The sequence below is a fragment of the Rhagoletis zephyria genome, unplaced genomic scaffold, assembly GCF_001687245.7.
Source record: "Rhagoletis zephyria isolate East Lansing unplaced genomic scaffold, Rhagoletis_zephyria_1.1 Rzeph_scaffold_00089, whole genome shotgun sequence".
Classification (NCBI taxonomy): Eukaryota; Metazoa; Arthropoda; class Insecta; order Diptera; family Tephritidae; genus Rhagoletis; species Rhagoletis zephyria.
Window position 1 is genome coordinate 355,617 of NW_016157173.1, and position 25,575 is coordinate 381,191.

General features: G+C 32.8%; 1 protein-coding gene across 1 annotated transcript in view; it reads left to right on the forward strand.

The window, feature by feature from the left end:
* The window catches only part of RhoGAP102A (Rho GTPase activating protein at 102A), a 280,795-nt gene that overhangs the window by 73,785 nt on the left and 181,435 nt on the right, over window positions 1-25,575 (forward strand). The window contains exon 3 of the mRNA XM_017630466.1: window positions 19,182-19,336. Within this exon, the coding sequence (XP_017485955.1) occupies window positions 19,182-19,336 (155 nt within the window). The remainder of the gene's footprint in view (window positions 1-19,181; window positions 19,337-25,575) is intronic.

The following is a 25,575-nucleotide window of genomic DNA, read 5'->3' on the forward strand; positions in this document are numbered from 1 at the left end:
TTTTTGCTAATAATTCTATTTTTAGAATGTTTAACTTTTAGGTGTGCTTGTCTTTAAGTTATTTGTTTTTGTTATTTTATTTTTTTGGCCTTTGTAACAATTATATTTAACAATTTATATTGAGCTCGAGGCCGTTTTAAATGAAAATTTTTATTGTGGAAAAGCAACAATAATTTGAAAAAATGGTAGAAGTGATAGCTATTTCCGAAATCACCACATTTCCTCATCAGACTTCTTTCAGTAGGATTCGAACCGACGATCCCACTGACTCAGCCAGTTGCCTATGCACCGTGCTAAGTACGTACATTTAAAACGGCCTCGAGCTCAATATAAATTGTTAAAGAAAAATAAAAATATTATAAATTTTTGGAAAATGGGCGTAGCCCACTTATGGTTACATGTGCATATCTTGGTAACCGCAGCACCAATTTCTTCCAAACTTGGCACAGTAGTTGGCCTTGGCACAACATACTAAACGGCCGAAAATTTAAAAATTCGGACAATAACCACGCCCACATCCCATATAACGGTAATTTAGAGAAATACAAATCAGTAAATATTAAAGCTACTTTATTCAAAATTAATGCTTGCAACAATTCTTTACCAGGAAATACGTTTATGGTAAAATTTTGGAAAATGGGCGTGGCACCGCCCACTAATGATCACATATATGTATATCGGTAACCGTTCTACCAATTTGTACCAAACTCGGTATTCTTATTGTGCTTCCCACATAAATGCAAATCGTTGAAAATTATTGAAATCGGACTAAAATTACGGCCGCTTTTCATATAACGGTAAATTTCAGAAATGCTTGAAACTGTAAAATTTCGAAATTTAAGGACGCTAATTTACTCAAAATTGATACACCTCGGCTTACCATCTAGCGGTAGGTTTCGGAAAGGTGAAAAAACATATATTTAATAATTTAATATGCTTCTGACATAAAGGTGACGATATGTATTTACTTCAAATTTATTAATTTTTTATACGCCTGTCCTGCATATCTTCGTAGTAAGAAAATAGTAGTCATATTTCGACACGTGAGTGGAAGATCGACCTATCTCGGCAGCCAGTTCGAAAACGCCCTATTTCGGAAAACTTTTCAAGAACGCCCTACTTCAGAATTCGATTGAAAAACACCCTATCCCAGAATTTGGTTTAAGAAGGCCTTATTTCAGAATTCGGATCAAAAACGCCCTATCTCAAATGAAAATGTACCGAGGCAGCGTGTTTTTGAACTGAATTATGAGACAGGGCGTTCCTTAACCAAATTCTGAAATAGGGCGTTCTTGAAAAGTTTTCTGAAATAGGGCGCTTTCGAGCTGGCTGCCGAGATAGGTCGATCTTCCACTCAGGTGTCGATTTCCTGTTAATATTCCTCTATTTGCATGAAAACAAGTCAAACAATTAAGAAAATCTAAGTTCGGGCTGAGCCGAACATTAAATACCCGGCGCAAGTATTAAATATATGTTTTTCACCTTTTCGAAAGCTACCGCTACATGGTAGCCGGGGTGTATCAATTTTGAGTAAATTAGCGTCCTTAAATTTCGAAATATTTCAAGCATTTCTGAAATTTACCATTAAATAAAAAGCGGCCGTAATTTTAGTCCGATTTCAATAATTTTCAACGTTTTGCTTTTATGTGGCAAGCACAATAACCATACCGAGTTTGGTACAAATTGGTAGAACGGTTACCGATATACATATATGTGATCATAAGTGGGCGTTGCCACGCCCATTTTCCGAAATTTTATTATAAACCTATTTATTGGTAAAGGATTGTTGCAAGCATAAATTTTTAATAAATTAGCTTTAATATTTACTGATTTATCGAAGATTTCGTATTTCTCTAAATAACCGTTATATGGCATGTGGGCGTGGTTATTGTCCGATTTCAAAAATTCTCGGCCATTTGGTATGCTGTATCAAGGCCAACTACTGTGCCAAGGTTGGAAAAAATTGGTACAGCGGGTACCAAGATATAAACATGTAACCATAAGTGGGCGTGGCTGCGCCCATTTTCCAAAAATTTCAAAATTGTCTTATTTTGTGCCAAAATTCTATTTCACATACCAGCTTTTAACAATTTTGCTCTAGTATTTGTGGAAATATCAAACCACCTTAGATAAAGGGGAACTTGTGTATTAAATTCCGTTGAGATATCTCATATTTTACTCGAGTTATCAAAGGCACGGACGGACGGACAGAGAGAGGTTCATTCTGAGCATTTTGATATATATATTTCTATATCTATCTCTATTCTTTTAGGCTGTTACAAACAATCGAAAAATGTTAATATACCCTTGTGCACAAGTGGTGAATGGTTTTAATGATAAGCTTTTTTCGTCGCAGAAATACACTTGGAGACCGCCAAGTTCTTGAACCGTATTTGGCGGAATAAGAAATACATATAGCCACCGTATTCATACCCTATTACACTGCCGTTTTTAGTTTAATTAATATTTTAAATTTTAATATAGACTCGCTCATAGCTACTTTTCGTGCAAGCGTCATATACATGATAAGGAACGGAACTAGTAAAAAGGAAATTATCACTCATAATTGAATGGCAACTCTGTTCTTCACAAGATCATGCAAGCACAAATGTACACATCCACAGTGATAAATAATATGTGATAAATTGTAGGAGAGTCAACAAGAGGGAGATGCCCTCGTATTACGCATATAAACATACTCACATATAAGTAGAAAAAATGTAGCATTTCCACTTGCCTTTGCGCTGACGTTTACTATAGCGTTATATGTATTCTGTTTTTCTTTCGATCGCTGGCATTTCTAATTAATTTTTATTTAGATGTTTACTTAGATACAGAGAAAAGTTGCGAAAATAAGTATATAGTGCAAAAATATCATATAAATTGCAAGATCGTTGTTAAGATTAAAAAAAGCAAACATTTGTAGTTGAAGTCGTAAATTTTTTGCCTTTAGGGTCACTAAAGGCATAAACAAATAAGTGTCTGAAAAGTTAAGTACCATAGATGTTTGTGCTTGTATGTTTGTATATGCACACGTGAACGGAAAGTACAAATGTGTGTTTCTACATTGCAAAGTGTGTGAGTCAGGCATGACCGATAGGCCGGTATTAAACATTTTAGTAAATTCACATTAGCACAGCACACATAAAAGAGATTTATATTTCAAATAAATCTATAGAGATTATACATACACATATGTACCTACATTAATATCATTGAATTAAAGCATTCCGTCTATTTTGTCAAAGAACTATGCGTCTATGAAGGACTAAATCAGTATTTCAAATGAACATGGTTGCTTTGTCGGAAGTTATTCATGAATTAAAAAATGTATGTTACTCGAAAAATCATTTCCAGATATGCAAACACATTAATTAACTTTCACACACAGCACACAAAGCTCCAGATAAGAATGAAAAACAATACTATAAAGTGATACAAAATTTTGCAAACAAATACAAACAGGGCAATTCTGGCAACTCTCTTGAAAGCCCTTCACTGTCTTTGCAAAGACTAATGCTGTTCGCCTTTAGGAATAAGTTTTTAAAAAATTAAATTCAATTAAAAAACATATAAATCTTTTTATTGTTTAAATAATAAAAGCTAATAAATACAAGAAAATTAAATAAAAAACAATAAAAACCAATTTAATGCAAATAAAACAAAAATTAATTAAAAAATTTTCAAAATTCAATGAAAAAAGTTTTCTTTTTAAAACAATAAAATCTAAAACTAAAAAAACATATATTACAAAAAGAAAAAGATTAAATCAAAAAGAAGGAAATAGTACTTAAAAATTAAATGAAATAAAAAACCTTTTTATCTTTTCAACCAATGTAAAAATTAAAACAAAATTAAATTACAAATACGCATCAAAATAAACAAAAAATAAAATAACATCCTTAAAATTAAACGAAGAATAAATATATGTATATCTTTGTTTTCGAACAATAAAATCTATACCAAAAAGGAAACTAACTTGAAAGCATAACAAATATTTAATTAGAAAATATAAAAAAATACGTTTCTAAAAATTTATCGATGTTAAAAAATTTATATTTTTAAACAATAAAATTTAAAAAAATAAAAAATTAAATAAAATAATTACTAATTTTATTTTTAAGACGATCTAATAATTAACAAGTAAGAAAGTCTAAGTTCGGGCGGAGCCGAACATTAAATACCCGGCGCAAGTATTAAATATATGTTTTTCACCTTTTCGAAAGCTACCGCTACATGGCAAGCCGGGGTGTATCAAGACAGACGGACGGACTAACGGACAGACAGTCACCGCTTAATCGATTTCTCTTTTCATTCTGATCATTATATATACATTTGGCTATACCTATCTCGATTCGTTTTGCCTGTTACAAACATCCGTTATGTGAACAAAGTTATAATACCCTTGTGCACAAGTGCGCTCGGTTATAAAAAGAAAGTGAAAATAAAAAAATTGTAAAAAATTAACTGCGCGAGGTTTCGATCCTGGCTCTCTCGAAAGGCACACTAGTGCTTTACCCATGTTTCTATTGCGACTGTTGAAGCGACGCGAACTAAATGATATACATATATACAAGAGTGTTGCCACTTGAGCAAATGTTGATGTACCAAAATGCCTACCAAATCAGTTTTCAAACTACCAAACATCTTTCTATCATTAACACGAAATTTCTTGAATTTAAGGGTTTTTAGCTACGCAAATTAGCGGTCAAAATTAAAATCTTTCTCTCAAGATAGGCAATTTTTCGTTAAATTTCAACAGCGGATCGATCATGTCTTTGGGAAGTGAGTAAACTCATACTTGGACAACTCCTACGTGTGACCAAATTGAAAGCAATTTTTGAACGTGGAAACGCAAAGTAACCCAGCAAGCAGAGAAACGTAAATTTTACTGAGTGCAGTGCAATCTCGTACAATTTTCGTATCCGGGAACGAACAGGAAACGACTACAATTTTCGTTAATTCACGTATTCAAAATCGGTCAAAAGGCAATGCGGTTTTCGTATCCAGAAACGAACAGAAACGACTACAGTTTTCGTTCATTTTCGTATCTGGAAAACGTTCGAATATGATGACGTAATTTGAAAGCAAAAACTGTATTTAAGTCTTTCAAGTAGCAGTGCAGAATAGTGTGCTAGTATTTGTTGGCTTTCTGAAGGTGCCGTGTTCGATGCCGTCAGGTACTTCATTAATTTATCTTTTTCCGAACTATGAAAAAGCATCTGTCAAGTGCAGAACGAAAGCGTATTGAACAAAAAAATCATCCAGAAAATTTTCAGGAAAACAGACAAAAACGCATCCGTTTCAAAACATATGTTTCTGCTACATATTTTCCTCCACTTTTTTTCCTTTCCGGATCCATTTCTGTTTTTTTTTTGCTGGCTGTGAAGCGAACAAATATTAGTGCTCAATTTGGTTGCATTTCCAAAACATTTTTGCCTACCAAAAGCTTCATCAAACCAATCAAACTACCAAAGGAAAATGAAGCTACCAATTTTGGTCCAATTGGACCAGAACGGCAACGCTGATATACAATTGCGTTCTCTCAAATTAGCTTTTCACAACAAATGGTGAAGGAGAGACTTTTGCAAAGACTTTTGTACTTGAATAACAAAAGTCTTTCCAACTATCTTGCCATCTGTCTTTAATTTTTCTACTAAAGAATTTTTACTATCTTAGCCAGAATTGCTCTGAAAGTGTCCATCGATTGATTGATTTATAACCATCAGTTGCAAAATAAGAAAACACTGTAGATACATTTGAACAAGTAACGGTTGTAACTTACAATCAGGGATGGGCACAATGCACTAAAAAATAAATGCAATACGCTTTTCACTATCACTGTCTATTCAGTGATATGTAGTTAAAATGCAGAATCCATCATCACTGAAAATTTTAGTCACGGTGAAAAAAATGCACTATCACTGAACATTTAGTGATAGTTAAAAACAAATTGCACTATCCTTAAACCCTTAGTGACAGTGAAGAACAATTTCCACTACCATTTAATATTTAGTTATAGTGAACACCTTTATTGATAGTTAACATTTTTTAGTAAAATAACATTGCCCTTTGGTGTAAACCAGCTTTATTTTTATTATGAAAAGGTGTGTTGTATTTTAAAAAACATTTTTGTTTTTTTATAATACGAAAGCGATGCAAACCTTCAATGCTCCTATCATCATCATTCAGGTACAAAACTTGTATACCGATTTTCATCTAAAAAAGCAAATTATTTACAAAACTTTCGCAGGTTGATTTCTTTTAATCAAATACCTGTGGACCCCTCATCGAATTCGAGAAATTATGTATTAGCACTTATGGAAGGCTGTAAATTATTTTCTTCACTACCGGTTGACTTTTAAACTCCAGCGCATATTTTTTAACCTTATCCCGAACATCTTGTATATTGTATGAATCAGCACTTTCCAGCAAAGTTTTGCAAAATTTTAATTTGATATCGGGAATAAGAATTGCTACAATTACGGCATCCCAAGAGTCATAGTGCAACTAGAATATTTTTGAAACCTTTGCATTAGCGTTGATTGCATTCGAATATTAACTTCGGTAAAAAATTTCCAGTTTTCGGAAGCTAAACGTCGCATTTTTATTTTGATGCTGTCCATCATCAAGTTGGAATGAAGTAACCAAAGAACATATTTTGTTCTCTTTGAAGAAAGTCGATAGCTTCTGCCATAAGTTGCATTACTTTTGCATATTCTGCCAAATACACGATTTCTTCCTCATTGAAAAAAAAAATTTCCAGCTTATAGCATAGTTCATCTAATCTGTTTTTTGACTTTTATTAGCTTCTGAACCAAATGGTACAATGAGTTCTATCTTGTAACGCAAGGCGTAACCAGATTCGAAGTTAAAGTGTTTTTATTATTTCCGCATATTTTGGCCTATTACATTTATTCCATAAGACAAGAGTCACAGCGTCACACTTTTCTGCCTTTTCGGAGTTTTTATTATTTTAAAGTAGGTACAAATAACATAACTTTGGATTCGCGTTTTCCACTTGCACGTGTCGCTTGGGTAGTTTCACTAATAGTTTTGTGATAGTGAGTTTTTTCTAACTATCATTCAAGTTTTAGTGATAATGCAATTTGTTTTTCACTACCACTAAACCTACAGTGCCGTGCAGCAATTATCACTTATTGTATATTAAATGAGCCGCTCACTGGACAAATTGATGAACTCCAGTTTTTAAAAATCTTAAATTTTAGTGGCTGGAAGCGGCAAAGCTGGAAGTCCGGCGCACAATTAACTATTTTCGCTTAAAAGTTTTTGAAAAATAGTCGATGTTCCGAAATCCAAGCGTATCTATATGAGATTATTTATTTTAGTAGCACTATCTTAGAAGAATATAAATTGTTTTACATTAATGCAGCCAATTTTTGAATATTTTCGAAGCTATTCTTTGAAACCGGTGAGTGGAGCTCTTATGACTTGTCAGATTCTTTTTTAATTTTGTAATTTATTCTTAGAAAATGTTGAATGAACTTTCGGTTTCAGTTTAAAAATGTGCACCACTTCGGCTTTAGAAAGCTATTGCTGCATTGGGAAAACGTTTCCCTATTAACGGGAATTTCTTCCGTTTTCTTTCGCATCTAATCTCAGAAGCGGATGCTCTTTCAACCAAATTTTGCGAGTTGTGGTTATCAGCCACCGGTCTAGAAAAAAATAAACTCTTCGAAGCGATCGAAATCGATAAGGCCTCCAAGTTATTGTTAGAAGATCAAATGAATATCGAAACATTTTTATAGATGGCTTTAGAAAAGGTAATCGAAAAAACTTCATTTCGTGAAAATCTTCTGAAAGTTATGTCTGATCTTCGCGGAAATGAAGTCTGAAATAACTTCCACGGGCCCATGGAAGTTATATCAGTTACCCTTTTTTTACTGAATGAGGGGCCATTTAATTGCTTTGCAAATCTAGAAAAGCCTTTTTGAAATGTTAACTTTTTCAGTTTTTTTTTTTACATTTGGTCATACAAGTGCCACGTAACGCCAGATTGGAAATATTTTAAATATTTTTAACCGACTTCACAAAAAGGAGAAGGTTGTCAATTCGTCGGACATTTTTTTTTCATGTATCTTACCGCATAACTTTGGACCACGTTAACCGATTTCTATAATCCCATTTTCAAAGGAAAAGTCTTACCTCACAGGTGGTCCCGTAATAATTTGGTTTAAATCCGATCATTAGATCATGAAGAAATTAACGATTATTTTATATTTTTATATGGGAATTGAAGTCGGGTTTGTTTCTTGCTTAAAAACTAATTGTTATTCAATAAGCTCGGAATTACAGTATTGGAAAACATGCTTTTCAAAATTACAAACCTAAAATAACCTTTTCTTGTCATTTAAAATTGTTGATTAATTAGAAAAACTCGTCTCCACATCCGTAGATGTAGTTGGACACTATTTAAATAAACTTAATTCTATTGGGGAGTATTTCGATAGCTCTTCACTCTTAGTTGTGGAGACAGTATATAATATCTGTCCAAAATACTTTCAAGTTTTTTGAATTTATTTCAGTGTCAAACCCTTTGTTTGATGCTTTGATATACCGACTATCAAACACCCGAAATTTGCCAAAATGATCGCCAAATTTGTTCGAATTTCTTCAAGCTGTAGCAGTATCAAGGTATCATACAAGATGGTAGCAGAAGTATAAAAACATATGAATGAATTCACCTTTTTCACGCATTTCTATTGTTTTCCAATGAAATGTTGTCAAATGTGCAAAAATAAGCACGTAAGTCGAATATATGCAAAAACCAACAAAACTGCAGGATATGTAACGGGTGATTTTTTAAGAGCTTGATACCTTTTTTTTTAAAAAAAACGCATAAAATTTGCAAAATCTCATCGGTTCTTTATTTGAAACGTTAGATTGGTCCATGACATTTACTTTTTGAAGATAATTTCATTTAAATGTTGACCGCGGCTGCGTCTTAGGTGGTCCATTCGGAAAGTCNTCAAAGCATACTGAGCATCTTTCTCTTTGACACCATGTCTGAAATCCCACGTGATCTGTCAAATACTAATGCATGAAAATCCTAACCTCAAAAAAATCACCCGTTACATGCAAAAGAAGCCTTTTCAAGCATTTGCTTAGATTTACCAGCCTTGGTGATAACTTTATGCCGAATACCACGAATTGGGGCAGAAGCTCGGCCAAACACTTAGCGAAATCAGGGTTGGGCGTTTTTGCACTATCACTGAATTGCACTACCGCTGTTTATTCAGTGATAGTTAAATGCAGAATTCATCACTGAAAATTATGTGATAGTTAAAAAAAATTTCACTATCACTGAAGGTTTAGTGATAGTGAAAAACCAATTGCTTATCACTAAAACTTCAGTGATAGTTAGAAAAAACTCACTATCACTAAACTATTAGTGAACCTACCCAAGCGACACGTGCAAGTGGAAAACGCTAATCCAAAGTTACGTTATTTGTACCTAACTTTAAAAGTGTGACGCTGTTACTCTTATACGTAGGGTGGCCAGATGCGCTGATTTAATCAGTACATGTGCTGATTTCTTTCTATTGTACTGATTTTTAAGAGGCCGAAATCAGTACGCAAAATCTACTGATTTTTTGAGTTTGTACTGATTTTTACATTTAATAAATACTTTTGTAAACTGGTGTAATTGACATTTACTTGAGGTTTCCATGTTCAAAACAATGGTTTTTGACAACTCGTACGTGTGAGCAGATTGAAAGCATTAATTAAACTTGAACCATTATTAAAAAGGTATCAGTTTGCAATTGTTTCGTTTCCTAGGATTTCGCAAAATAAGAAACTGTTTGGATTCAACCCAACCCAACTTCACGATTTGCAGGTTTTACAGGATTTACAGGAAAAGCTGGTTTCGCCATAAATAAATCTTATGAAAGGTGGTGGTGAGTTAATCATATATTAACTACACTGAGAAGATGACAATAAGAGATAATCTTTCGATTATAAGTAAACATCCACTGAGAAATCGGCTGTCAGTATCTCAAATTTAAGACGACTACTGCTACGGTGCAGTGTAAGTTCTAAAAATTTGGAAAAGGTGCAAACTACCGACTCTTGGATATGATATATGTAGCTTTACTTTGATTTTTGATGTTCGAACACCTGTAATTTTACTTGCAGATACACATTTAACACTATTAAATTTCATTCGTACTCGAAAATTCGTTTAGCGATAATTCGGTAATATACCTTTTAGTCAACATTTTAATGTGAATGTTGTATTTAATAAGCACACTAACTAAATATGTTTAAAATTGTAGCTTAAAATATGCAAACAGATTTTGACTCGAGCTCGTCTTCTACTGAAACTGAATGGGCAAACATTTTTTTTTTTAATTTTCTCAATTTTTATAAATTTTCTAGAAAGTTTGAGATCACTCACATGTCTTTTGTTATAGAATTAACTATATTTTTATAAAAAATTTAAATTAAGTAAGGGAAGAAAAAATTTTCAAAACCTGTCAATACATTTTACTACTATTTTCCTGAGCACAGCTGTACATACATACGTAATACCTTTGATTTGTTTTAAAGTAATGAATTTTTGTATTGATAATACTATATGTATTTAAAAGTCTATTAGTTATTTTTTGTTAAATTAATGCGCTGTCATTTGGTTGTTATATTGTTAATAATAAAAAATACGCTTAAAAATGAGCTGATTTTTATGGCTTTGTACTGATTTTTGATCACAATTGTACTGATTATGTCACTATAATATCTGGCCACCCTACTTATACGGTTGACAAACGGGCTCGATTATTTGCATAAACAGCCTTTATTTGCTTTGGCTCATGCATTTATCTCTTTAAAATGCGCATGAGCAGCCGAAGAAATGCACAAAATTTTTGAGAATTAACTCGCATCCGGGGAATTTTCGATGACAACACTAGTAAAAACGGCCAGCTTTTGTCTTTAGTACAAGTAAGCAAACAAAGCGGGCGAGTTTTGCGTCCGCGGTAGCCGAGTGGTGAGGGTTGCGGGCTACAAGCCTGTAGCTGCCAGGTTCGATCCTCGGTTGGAGCGATTGCGAAAGATTTTTTTGTTTATATTATTTATTTTACATTATTTTATTTTCATTTGCTTTTTTTTGTAACACATTTTTTATTTTACTATTAGTTAATTTAAATTTTTAGAGTTGAATTTTATTAAAAAGTCGATAACAACTAACTGAAAGCAGCGTAAAAAAAATATAGAACTTATAAAAAAAAGAATGAAAACGAAATAAGTGAAAATTCTACTGGCCGTGGGACTCGAATCCACGACCTTCGGCTCGTTTATGCGCATTACTGCCGTCTGTATGGGTAAAATTATTATGCGCGTATGTGTGCCAGATTATATGCACGAGCTTTGCCGTCTGTCACAGCTTTTATTCTTATTGAATAAATGTTATATGCCAAAATCTGCGGAAATAATAAAAACAGTTTAACTTCGAATCTGGTTACGCCTTGCGTTACAAGGTGGAACTCATTGTACAATTCGGTCCAGAAGCTAATAGAAGTCAAAAACAGATTAGGTGAGCTATGCTACAAGCTGGAAATTTCTTATTTCATTGAGGTAGAAATTGTTTTTTTGGAAGAAAATGCAAAAGTAATCAACTTATCGCAGAAGCTATCGACTTCCTTCAAAGAGAACGAAATATGTTCTGTGGCTACTTCATTCCAACTTTATGATGGACAGCATCATAATATAAATGCGACGTTTAGCTTCCGAAAACTTGAAATTTTTAACCGAAATTGATACTCGAATGCAATCAACGCTAATGCAAAGGTTTGAAAAATATTTTAGTTGCACTATGACTCTTGGGATGCAGTTATTGCAGCAATTCTTATTCCCGATATCAAATTAAAATTTTGCAAAACTTTGCTGATTCATACAATACACAACATGTTCGGGATAAAGTTAAACGTGGAGTTTAAAAGTCAACCGGTAAGGAAGAAAATAATTTACAGCCTTCTATAAGTGCTAATACATAATTTCTCGAATTCGATGAGGAGTCCGCAGGTATTTGATTAAAAGAAATCTACCTGCGAAAGTTTTGTAAATGATTTGCTTTTTTAGATGAATGATGAGGATAGGAGCATTGAAGGCTTGCATCGCTTTCCTATTATAAAAAAAACTCTTTTTTGAAATACAACACACCTCTTCATTATAACAATAAAGCTGGTTTACAGCAAGGGGCAATTTTATTTTACTGCAAAATGTTAATTATCAATAAAGGTTTTCACTGATAGTGCATTTTTTTCACTGTCACTAGAATTTTCAGTGATAATGGATTCTGCATTTTAACTATCACTGAATAGACAGTGGTAGTGAAAAGCGTATTGCATTTATTTTTAGTGCATTGTGCCCAACCCCGAGCAAAATGTAGGCAAAATACGATTAAAATTCAGCACAATGAAATACTATCCGAAGACACTATTTCTTGGTTTTACTCAACTTACCGTAATCAATATATTATTATAGCTTCGAGCGATTTGATTAATCCTAGAAAATTATATTGACCTCAAAAGAAAATAACCTAATTTCTTTCGTGTAATTCCTATGGGAAAAATAAACACTTGATGCGCGACCTCTTAGAATTGTCGTAGAGAGAGGAGATTCATGGAGGATTATTACTATAGCAAATACTAAAATCTGAGTGCGATGGTGGTGTAATTGCAGGATTATTATTTTTTTTACGTGGTCCAGTGTATATGTACAAATATAAGTGTAAAGATGATCTCGTATTTCTTACTTTTTGTAAAAATGTCATCGACTGCAATGTTAATGAATTTCTGATATTTTTATTGAGCTTTGTACCACGATTGTTTATTAGGAAAAATTGAAAAAGCAACAAAGTCTAAGCGGTAGAAGTTATAGCAGTTATTTCGGAGACCACCACATCTCCTCATCAGACTTTTTTTCTATGTGCAAAGTCAGAAGCGTTAACCATTGGGCTATGTACACCCCGTAAACTCTTGTTGCTAATTCATTTTCCTTATTCAACCAACTACTATAAAGTGCAGCCGCTATTTAAACTTGACAGCGTGGTTGTTGTTGTCAATTCCATACACCCATTTGCTTATTTGCTTTATTATATAGCTTCAGGCAGGCTCTTCCTAAACTATGTATTTGTCAGTGTTATGGTGGCTTATTAACATTTTATTTTTAATATTAGTAAAATTAAAACATTGATACTGAACGGTTTTCGCGTTGTCATGGGTTGGAACTTGTTACCAGGGGGTCTCTGGGGTTGCTAATTAGGAATCTGAACTCAGTTTTTCAAAGTTGAAAATGGCGGATCCGAAATGGCGATTAATTAAAAAATAAATATTGGATTTGCTTGAAAACCGGCACTCGGGAGTTTTTGAGGTCGCCGATTACGAATCTGAAGTCAATTTTTTTAAATTCGAAATGGCGGATCCAATATGGCGATCAAATTAAAAAAAAAATACTAAAACTAAAACGTTGATACTGAACGTTTTAAGCATTTTCAATGGTTGAAACTCGTTTCCAGGGGGTTTCTGGGGTTGCTGATTACGAATTTGTTGTCATATTTTCAAAACTTAAAATGGCGGTTAAGAGTTTCAAACAAGTCCAATATTTTTTTTAAAGTTGGTCGCCATTTTGGATCCACCATTTTGAATTGTAAAAATCTGAAAACAAATTCGTAATCAGCAACCCCAGAAACCCACTGGAAACGAGTTTCAACCCTTGACAATGCTTAAAACGTTCAGTATCAACGTTTTAATTTTAGTAATATTTTTTTTAATTTGATCGCTATATTGGATCCGCCATTTTGAATTTAAAAAAATTTATTTCAGATTCGTAGTCGGCGACCTCAAAAACTCCCGAGTGCGGGTTTTCAAACCAATCCAATAATTTTGTAAAAAAATTAATCGCCATTTTACATCCGCCAGTATAAATTTTGAAAAACTGACTTCAGATTCCTAATTAGCAACCCTTGAAACCCCCTGATACAAGTTCCCACCCATGACAACGCGTAAATCGTTCAGTAGCAACGTTTCAATTTTATTAGTCTCTTTTCGAGAGCATATTTTCGGGCATTAGGCCCATTCTAACTACCCAAGACAGGTATGTAACTAAGGGAATGTTCCCCAATAATACCAGAGTAATTATATGCAAAAACCACATTTTTACCTGAATTTTAACATGTCAAGAAAATTAAAAAATTGAGAACATCAGCGTTTTCATAAAAAACCGACCAGCGCGACCTCCATAAAAACTTTTTTTCAAAATAAAAAAAAACACGTTTCTCTTTTTTTATCACAAATAACAATAATTTGAGGTAGCGTTTATGAATTTCCAAAAAAAAATTTTTTTGAACCACTCTAATGTGCATACATGCATATATACATATCTATTATGTATATGGTGTCAAGGAGCAGGGCCTAAAAACCTGTCTTCCCCGGTATTACCAGTTTTGGTTTCTTAATAGGGAATGAACTGTTGGCTTTCGTACGAGCATGTCCTACATATGAAAATATTACTTGTATTATTTTCTTTCCGAAGCCTCTTGAAGAGAACCAGAGTTTTCCGATCGAAAAAAATTGATTTTCAAGAACTCCATACGAAAAGTTATTTTTTCCCCCATATAAAATACATGGAAAACTTCAAGCGCCTTGAGCGACCGCTAAATATTATTTGATTTTAAAATAAAAAAATAGGGGTATAATTTTTTTCGACGTAGAACCATTCTAGGGGATTAGAGCATTAAAATTCCGACTTTACTTTTTTTGGCCACCCTAATATACAAACAAACTATTTCAAAATATTAAAATAAACATAACCGCTAGAGATCAAAGAAAAAGTGCAGTTCAATCTAACGTAAGTTCATCTTAACGTAAGTGGGAGCAAACAAAACAGGAACTATTTTAACACATTTTTACGTAACTAACTCATATTACATGTTATAGGGTCTCTTTTCGCGTATACCACTCGTATTTTTCACTAGTTTTAACTTTGCTTAAAAGATCGTGTTCATTTTTCACATAATGGTAAAATTCAGTGCACGTCATTTTTTTTAAAGTTGAACTTGCACTGAACGATACTTTCCACAGTCCCAATGCAAAGTGTATTGTCTTTATAATAGTCTGGACGCCTACTTTTTAAAAAATTTGACAATTAATTTAAATCAAATTGTCTTATGTAAACGCAGGGTTATCATGCGTTTTATTTTCGCCCAAAATTGTTCACTTTTCACTTGCGAATTCGATAGGCTAAACAATTTTCCGCTAACCATTTAAAATTAAAAAAAGCTAATTATATATTGTTGTCCGAGCAATAAACGGGGATATTTCGGTTGTAAACGGAGACACGGGGGCAAAGGGTCCGAAACAGGGACATGTCCCTGGAAACGGGGACGTATGGCAGCCCTACACTAGATGCTTAATAGTTTATATACTAGATGGTTATATTTACACACTAAGGGCTTATCTTTTACCCACTGGGTGTTTCTATATTTTCATACATATCTTTTTCCAGAGAGGAGTTATTCGCTTGCTTATGCTTACAGAAAAAATGTGATGGAATTGAGCCTACATTAGTAAATGGTTTCAAACACAAGAGTACAGAGAACGTGAATTTATAGAGAAGGACCGAAAACTGTGAATGCCAAATTTTTCGAGCCAACAAAACTGGCGAAGCGCATTTTAAAAGCGACAAATATTTGGAATACTTAACAGCGAAAGCAAAATACAAAGCAGAAAAGAAGAATGTTAACAGAGCTAAATCTCACGAGAGCATTTGGAATGTTAATTAAATATGAATATTGATGATTTTTGTGATATTTTGGGAAAATTTTCAAATAGAAAACCCAAGTAAAAAAATTAAATTTTTTTTTCAATGATTTGTACAAGTAACATGAAATTAAATCGAAAATAGTATATAAAATTTTCCGATTTTTTTGATATTTTATTAATAATTGCAAATAGAAAAGTCCCATGTGTTTGTGTTTTTTTGTGAAAATATTTTTTGATAAAAAATCCTTTTCCCCGGTGATTTCCACAAATACCGTGAAAATAAATCGAAAATGTTATATACCATTTTTCGATTTTTATAATATTTTGTTAGATTTTCAATTATAAAACTTTATTGGTATTCGATTTTTTTTTAAGTAGAGTTTTTAGGGGAAAAAATAATTTCTTCTCGGTGATTTGTACACACAACGTTAAAATAAATCGGAAATATTACATAACATTTTCCAATTTTTGTGTTATTTTCAAGTAAAAAACTGTATTGGTATTGGACTAAAAAAAAAACCTGTGAAAAGAATTATTTTCCTTTTTTTTGTAGAGATCTCACAAAACTAAGTCGAAAGTCTGTATGAATTTTCCCATATTTTCGATATTTATGGAAATAATTCAGTTTTTAATGGTGTTCGACTTGGAAACTTTTTTTAAAAATACTAAAAATCTGAAAACGTCGGAAATTTTTCAATATTTTCAATATTTATGGAAATAATGCAGTTTTCAAATCTTTTCTGGTGCAAGAAGTTGCCATTGGATGGGTGGTAGCTTCGCTACTCATGTACATATTTGTCCCCCACGTTGTCATTTACGTATCTAATTAATTAATAAACCTAAATTTATAAAGCACATATTTGTAAACTGCATTTCATTATTTCATTGATATTACCTATTTCTGCTAAAAAATTTTTCATGCAACCAAAAAGACAAACATATGAAAATGTAAATATGTATGCATTTATAAATTTACATATGTACATACATATATACGATTGTTCTGCTTTCGTCTTCCCCTCGTTGCTTCCATCAACACAAATTATTCAATTTCTGCGAATCGCCTCCAGATTGGCACGTGCGTGAAACCATTAACCCTACGTTTACGAAATATTTAGATTTTCGCATAACTTTGCACTGAATATGGAAATACTTGTACATTTTGTATGGAGAATAATATTAATTAATTATAAGTTCTGTAAGATTAACCAGACAAATTGTGCTTCATTAACAGTTGGAACCAGCTGAAACCAAAAAAACTATGTCCGCTAAAATGGGTTAAACACTAACTGGAATTGGCATTTTTTACACGCATACATGCATACTTTCATATACACATGTACGGTGGAGTACCACTAGCTTGGACATTGCATTGCTTGTACTTTGATGTGTTTGAATCTTTTATGGTACTGAAGATTTGCTTACGGTTGAAAAATATTAAAAATCGTCCGTGCATATATGTAAACATATTTTTATAAACGCTTTGAAGTATAGAAAATTTTAACATTAAAAAATAAAAAAATAATAATTTTTTTGTATATATATAAATTGTGTTCTAGGCACATTGACCCTCCTGTACAAAAATTGTGGCGCGTCATGGACAAAAATTTTACAATTTCGGACCGAAAAATATGAAAACGAGCTAAGTTGCCACGTTACATCTGTGGACTGCCGATAAAACCACATATTCTTGGGATTTTAGAAGTTTTGATTTTATTAAAAAAAATTATCTATTTTCCTGCAGAAAACGTACACTTTTATTTAATATTTATTAAAATTACATCTCAAAAACTAGTTAATGATTGAAATATTGATATGAAACATAGAAATAGAGTGTTTTGTCAAAAAATACTAAAAATTTCCAAAATTTGAGATAACTTATTTTACTGGATATGGAGAAATAGTTGCCACTTTTCACTTGGCTGGCCGAGATTTCTTCATTTTAAGATTTTGGAATTTTTGTGTCGGATTGAAAAAGTTGTAAAACGTAAAAAGCCATCAGCATTTCATTTCTAACAAGAAAAATATGCATTTGCTTTGATGAGACAATTTCTGTTAAATTTATTTTGCCTCTGGCTGGGCTCTGTTAAAATTCGATTGTCTCTGGCTGGCCGCTCTTAAAATGCGCTTCGCCGGTTTTGTTGGTATTTGACAGTTTCCACGCTGATCCGTTCTTGGTCCTTCTCTATAAATATACGTTCTCTGGAAAGTATTGGACAATTCACCTTTTCACAGCAGGCAAAATGCTTTAAAAAATGTGAATACAATTCACTTATGCTTGATGCAAAATATGCACAAGATTCCATCGAACAATTAAATTTGCCGTTCATAGAAGTAACACGTCGCCTTGTTCGGAATGTTTTCTAGAAAAATGCACTTCATAAGCATTATAGCTTGACATTTTTTCTTGCATTCTGAAACAAATACTCAAACATATTACAATTTAATTCCCTATGCGCATATAAATGCAAATGATAGCTCTTTAATTTACAAAACTGCTTAGCACACACTTTGCATACCAAAAATTTCTATACCTAAAAGAACTGTGACCTTATAAAAATACCAATAACTGCTTTTGTAAATATATATTTATTGCGCCAATTTTCCACCGAAGAACACCAACGATTAAAAATTTGCTCACACCAAACCGACTGACGCGACGATTTCACAACAAATAAACATCATGTGAGCTTTTAGACACTTCGTGCATAAAATTTCGACATTTTGGTTGTAAACGTAAATATTACACATTTTTTATAAGAATATTAGACAATTTTTTGTTTTTCACATAAGTAGGTGCAAAAAATGCCCATTATTGGACACCAAAATAATTTAAACATGAATTTACTCCTATTGTAGTCTGAATTTTATACAAATGTTTTAGAGTGTATATAGTTTATCACATCTTTGTAGTTCAGTTCAATTTAAATTAACTTGTAGACACATAAAATATATATGAATGTTCATATTGTATATTGCTAATTGTAAGGGTACTTACGAATCAGGTATATTTACATGTATGCGGTCGCCTTTCTATTCGTGTAGACAAGATTGCTCAAATGTTTGGAGATACATATTTTCTATTTTTCGCAAATAACTATTATTGTCACGGAACCTTTCAAAAACCAATATAGCTTTCAATCTACCAAATGGAGAAAAACCTACCAGTTTTGGTAGGAAAAGCTCATGTGTGGCAATACTGAACATAAAGTATAAGTTTAAATTTTTGCCTTTTTTCAAGATATTTAATTTTCGCGTCTCAAAAGACCAACATTTGAAACCGCAAATTTCTCAAAAGCTGGGGCAAATGTCAGTTGTTATATAGTCAGTGAAGGTGTATGCGCCATCCAAATAATAATAAATTCGTCAAGTTATTACTTCTTAAATCTTTATTTACAGCTTTCTCGAAGGATGCAAATTTGGAAGCGGCTATGCAAAAATCCAAATCATCGTCAAATGTTGGGCAATTCGTCACCAGAAAGATACTTAAAGGTCGTTCGAAAAGTCAAACCCGACCCAACACGCAAGCTCCACTCTCCAAATGGGCTCCAGCGGTAAGTTGAATAGAATTATTAAAGCCATGCTGAAAACATAAAAAGTTAAAACCACTGAGACGCAGTCTGACGTTTGCCAGCAATATAATTAAAAATTCGAGACTTAAACACAACAATATATATAGAATGCTTGCAAAACCTTGTAATGTTTTTATCATGATTAAATCCATACACAGAGTATTTTGTGACCGACTTCAAAGACTTTTAGGTTACATTCTGTGGGGCTTGTCATGAGAGACCTAAAGTTGGAGGCCAACTCGGGCGCCATCACAGTGAGCTTCAAGCAGCTTTAGGTTTTATGAAAATGGTGCTCCATTTGGCGAACGGGGGTATTTCTGAGTATTTCAAAATCACATCAGATCCTTTTTTGAGCTACCGTTAAATTAAAATTTTATGTATCTTTTTATGCCTTTATTCATTTAATTACGACAATAGGAAACTCATTGTAAACCATCTATAAATAACTTTTAGGTCGCTGCACACGAATTTGCTATCCGATTTTAAAAATTCTAAATGGCGGATCCAGAGTATTGGATCAATAATTGGAAACATTAGCACACTCTTAGCATCACGATGCACACAGGTCGGATTCACTTAACTAGCGGGACAACATGTAAAAATCAAAGTCATGCGAATAGCGTCGAAATAGGTTTGTATAGTAACCAATAGTCAGTACTAATTTGTACTGGAACCTGCAAATTTTTACTGGAAAAGTGTATGATAACCCAAAAAATTTGCAAGAGAGCACTGAATCGAGAGCGTAACAACGCGGGAGAGCTGCAAATTCTTGCTAGTGAAATTTTTACTAGCAGAAATTAGCTAGCAGAAGAAGAAGAAGAATAAATGTCAAAAGCCGCCATTTGTTGAATTAGTTTAGCACAAACAAAAGTAAAAGGAGCTTAAATCAAAATATTGTGACTGTGTAAGTGCTTGTGTGTAAAGCAAAGAGTTTAAGACTGATTTATAAATAGTAAAATGTTTACAGCAGAATGTCAAAACAGTGCAACGACTGTTCACTTGCAAGTTTTTGCTAGTTTTGTGTTCATTAACTTTTTCTGCTAGTTTGCTTTTCTTCTTCTCAATTTTACGCTCTATTTTGCTTTTACGCTCTCGCTGCAATGTTTTACTGGAGAAGTTACTATACAAACCTAATGTCATGCGTACTTCTTAATACAATAGATAATTGTAACTATTTTTTTGTTTTTTTGATCTCTTACATAAAAGAATATTAAGTTTATAAGTTGGCTAGTCGATGCAAGTCAGTTAGCTGTAGCAGAGAAAAGTTTTTTTTTGTGCGATTTCAATTACCTATTAAACGTGTAACGGTGCGTCTATTGCAAATATTTTTTCCCTGAAAGAAGTATTACTGGTTACTAAAAGATTATTTCACAATTTCTTAAATTTAATAAATGAATTTTATATATGTACATAGCTCAGTAAGTTCAACGTGAAAAGTTGGACTTTAAATTATTTTATTTTAATATTTAAGTAGAAAAAAACTAAATAGTTCCGCTAAGTTTCGACTCAAAATTCATATAATCTTATTCTGTGAAGTGTTAGATTTAAGGTACAATACATGATACAAAAATTTTCAGAAGGTAGTTTCACTTCAAAACTTTTGACATAAACCGTGTCTGTGGCAAACACGCAATGTGGCCACAGCTACGATATAGAACTTGGGGGTTTTCGGTTGTTATTTCAGATATTTTTTAACAGAACATGTAAAGATTTATACATTTCATAACTGATCACTTCATTTTTTTGTTTTAATATACATATACGTATTTAATACATCCCAGTAGCGAAAATGGTCACCGGTGACATCGTCACTAATGAGAACTTAGTGACATCGTCGCACTTGCTGTGAAACCTAAACGACATATAGCTGACAATGACACTGGTGACAATGTCATGCAGGTGTACTCCTATCAAGGCCTTATAACAGACGATGTCTTGCAGCGGTCACTTATAAAAAGTCTATTGCAAGATACCGTCGCTTGAATGTCATTAATGATCACTGCATGCCCAAGTCATGCAGATGACATCAACGACGAAATTACCATTTATATGAAAAAGTCATGAACGACTTCCATACAATCGGAGCCCAAAATCATTTAAGACGTAACTTTTCCGTACAAGACTCTTAAGTGACTAATGCATGACATTCGCTACGGGGATACATTCATGCCACTACTAATCTAATTAATAAAAATGTTGTGTTCGTATGTCACGGTCGTCAAAACTCGAGAACGGCTGAACCGATTTGAATAATTTTTTTTTTTTATTGTTCGGTATAATACCAGAACCAATGATATCGCAAAAAATTGGAGGGTTGCCACCTGTTTGAAAATTGTTTAACCCAATTATATTGATAAAATAAATAAATTGTTACAATATGGGTATCAAATTCAAGAGTTTTTAGAAAGACAACTGCTGGAAATATTTTTGACGAGGGTTGCCACCTATTTGAAAATTTTAACTCAGACAAATTGATAAAATAAATGAATTATTCCCATGTGGGTGTAAAACTATAGAGTTTTAAGAAGGCGTACAGCCGAAAATATGTTTGAAGAGTGTTGCCACCTGTTTGAAAATTTAACTAAAGTACATCGATAAAATAAATGAAATATTACATTATGGGTATCAAATTAAGAGGTTTAAGAAAGATATCTGTTGGAAATATTTTGGAGAAGGGTTGCCACCAATTTTTAAATTTTAACTCAGTTAAATTGATAAAGTAAATTAAATATTGCTATGTGGATATCAAACTAAAGAATTTTAAGAAGGCTTACAGTCGAAAATATTTTAAAGAAGGGTTGCCACCTGTTAAAAAATTAAGCGCAATTTTATTGATAAACTCAATGATATATTACAATATAGATATTAAATTCAAGAGGTTTAAGAAAGATAGCTGCTGGAAATATTTTTGAGTAAAGTTGCCACATCTTTGAAAATTTAAACTCAGTTATTTTGATAAAAAATATGCCTGAGGAGGGTTGCCACCTGTTTGAAAATTTAACTCAATATAATTGAAATAGGTATCAAATTAAAGAGGTTGAGGAAAGAAAACTTTAGGAAATACTTTTGTGCAGGATTGCCAGCTATTTGAAAATTTTAACTCAGTTATATTGATTAAACAAATGAAATATTGCAATGTGGGTAGCGAACTAAAGAGTTTTTAAAAGTCCTACAGTAGAAAGTTTCTTGGAAGAGGGTTGCCACCTGTTTGAAAATTTATCTCAATTAAATTGGTAAAATAAATTAAATGTTACAATATCGGTACCAAACTAAAGGCATTTAAAAATCTTGATTTTGGAAATCTATATTTATATATAAAAAAATGTTGTGTTCCTTTGTCACGGTCATCGAATCTCGAGAACCGCTGAACTGATTTGAATAATTTTTTTTTGTATTGTTCGGTATCATAGCAGGATCATTTATATTACAAAAATAAATAAATGAAGTATTTCAATATTAAGGTTTACGGCCGAAAATATATTTGAGGAGGGTTGCCACCTGTTTGAAAATTGAACTAAATTTGCATAATTGATAAAATAAATGACTTATTAAAATATAGGTATTAAATCAAGGAAGTTTAAGATAGATGACTGTTGGAAATATTTTTGAGGAGAGTTGCCACCTTTTTGAAAATTATAACTCGAAAGCTTAGTATGTTGCACCAATGTATTTTCAATATAAAGCGATAAAATAAATAAACCAACGAAAAATTAGTCCCTTGTCAAATATGTTTGATTTATTATTATTTTTTATGGATATGTACAAATGTAGAGCGGGTACGGACGATGTGTGGTGGCTGACGGCCGTTCCTGGTTGAATACGGGAAAATAACTACCCGCGCTCTTTTCAATAGAATTGAGTTCAACCTCAAAGCAGTAAAACTGTTTGGAGGGGAAGTTAAAAAATAGTTAATTTGGCGGGAAAAATTTATGACAGTTTCTAATAAATACATATGTACATTAGAGTGGTCCAAAAAAATAAAGTCGGAGTTTTAATGCCGCCACACCCTACGATTGATCCATATCGAAAAAAATATACCCCTATTTTTTTATTTTAAAATCAAAAAATATTTAGGGAGTGCTCAAAGCGTTCAAAGTTTTCCATGTATTTTATATGGAGAAAAAACAATTTTTCGTAGAAATGGTATAAAACTCTTGAAAATAAATATTTTTCGACCGGAAAACTATGGTTCTCTTCAGGAGACTAATATCCAATTGTTTATTTAACCATTTTTTATGATTAAAGATTTTTTATTGGTCCTCCCATTGCATTTTCTAAGGGCTTTGGAGGACCTATAAAATATAGTTACCATGAAAAAATTGTTAAAGAAACAATTGAGTATTATTACTGGGAATCTCCTGAAGATAAGTAAAGTTTTCCGATCGAAAAATATTGATTTTCAAGAATTCTACACTATTTCTACGAAAAGATGTTTTTTCTCCATATAAAATACATGGAAAACTTTGAGCGCTTTGAGCACTACCTAAATTATTTTTTATTTCAAAATAAAAAATATGGGTATATTTTTTTCGGTATATAACAATCCTAGGGGGTGGCGGCATTAAAAATCCGACCTTATTTTTTTACATACATTTTTGGACCACTTTAGTGTACATGTATGCGTACATATGTACCTATATTATTAAGCATTAGGGTGGACCGTTTTGGATTGATTAAATAAATGAAATATTGCAATGTGGGTATCAAACTAAAGAGTTTTAAGAAGACTTACAATCGAAAATATGTTTGAGGAACAATATGGGTGCCAAACGAAAGGTATTTGAAAAATCTTGATTTGGAAATATTTTTTATAGGATTATCATCTATCTAAAAGTAAAGACTGAAAATATTGAAATTAAATGAAATATTACATAACTGGTTCCAAACGAAAAGTATTTGGGAAAGCTTTACTAGGGAATTTTTTTAAATCTTTCCACTTATCCAAAATCCGAACATTGTAAATAAATATAGAATTTACAACATCTTATCAAACGAAGTGATCATATTATCAACGAAGAGCTGGTACACAAATTACTTAATGTAAAAAATTCATAAACAAGTAATTTTTAAGCAAACAACACACCGACTCCAATTCTCATATAAAAGTGTAATAGTACCGTTAATTTTTTCATGATCCAATGATCGGATCTAAACCAAATTAGTATGGGATCACCTGGAAATCGGTTGACGTGGTCCAAAGTTATGCGGTAACATGCATAAAAAAAATCCGACGAATTGATAACCTTCTCCTTTTTTTTGAAGTCGGCTAAAAACTACTGAAACAAATAACAAAATGATAAAAGAGTACCGAAAACAAAAAACTATCGCATTAAAGCTGTTTAAAAAATACTTAATGAAAACATAAAATTGTTGACACCATTCCCTAGCATTATAAATCAGTCAACTTTTAATCGTAAGCAATTTCGTTTGGGGTCGCCAAGGCCTACTACGTATATTGCGAGTAAAGAAATTTTGAATAACATGAGATAATATTATTATGATTATGATTATCATTACTATTGTGAACTCCTATTCCCAATCAAGGATTCCCAAATTAAAGCGAAAGCAGAAGAGCATTTACGATCGCATGATGCAAATGTTAAGATAATAAGAGCTGCAGAACTGAACCATGTAGGAACATTTTTTTTACAAGGGCGTGTAGTTTCTGGCGTGTGCCGATGACATCGACATCAACGGTAACAAAAATAGCGAAGTCTCTTCTGCCTTTTCCAAGCTGGATAAGGAAGCAAAGCGAATGCGCCTGGTGGTAAACGAGGACAAGACGAAGTATCTCCAGTCACCGCGTTCGCGCCTTGGAACCCACGTCACTGTTGACAGTTATAATTTCGGGAAAGTGGAGAATTTCATTTACTAGGGAACCAGCACTATCACCGATAAAAATATCAGCATGGAAAACCCACGCAGAATTACTCTTGCCAACAGGTGCTGCTTTGGACTGAGTAGGCAATTGGGGAGTAAAGTCCTTTCTCGACGTACAAAAACCGCACTCTATAAGGCACTCATCATGCCCGAGCTGTTATATGCCGCAGAAGCTTAGACAATGACAACATTTTATGAGGCGGCTCTTGGAGTATCCGAGAGAATAATCTTACGGAAGATATACACATGGCGACGATGGTACCATAGACGCCAGGAGGAACTAGCAAAATATTCCTTATTAATTGGAGGGTTGCCACCTGTTTGAAAATTGTTTAACCCAA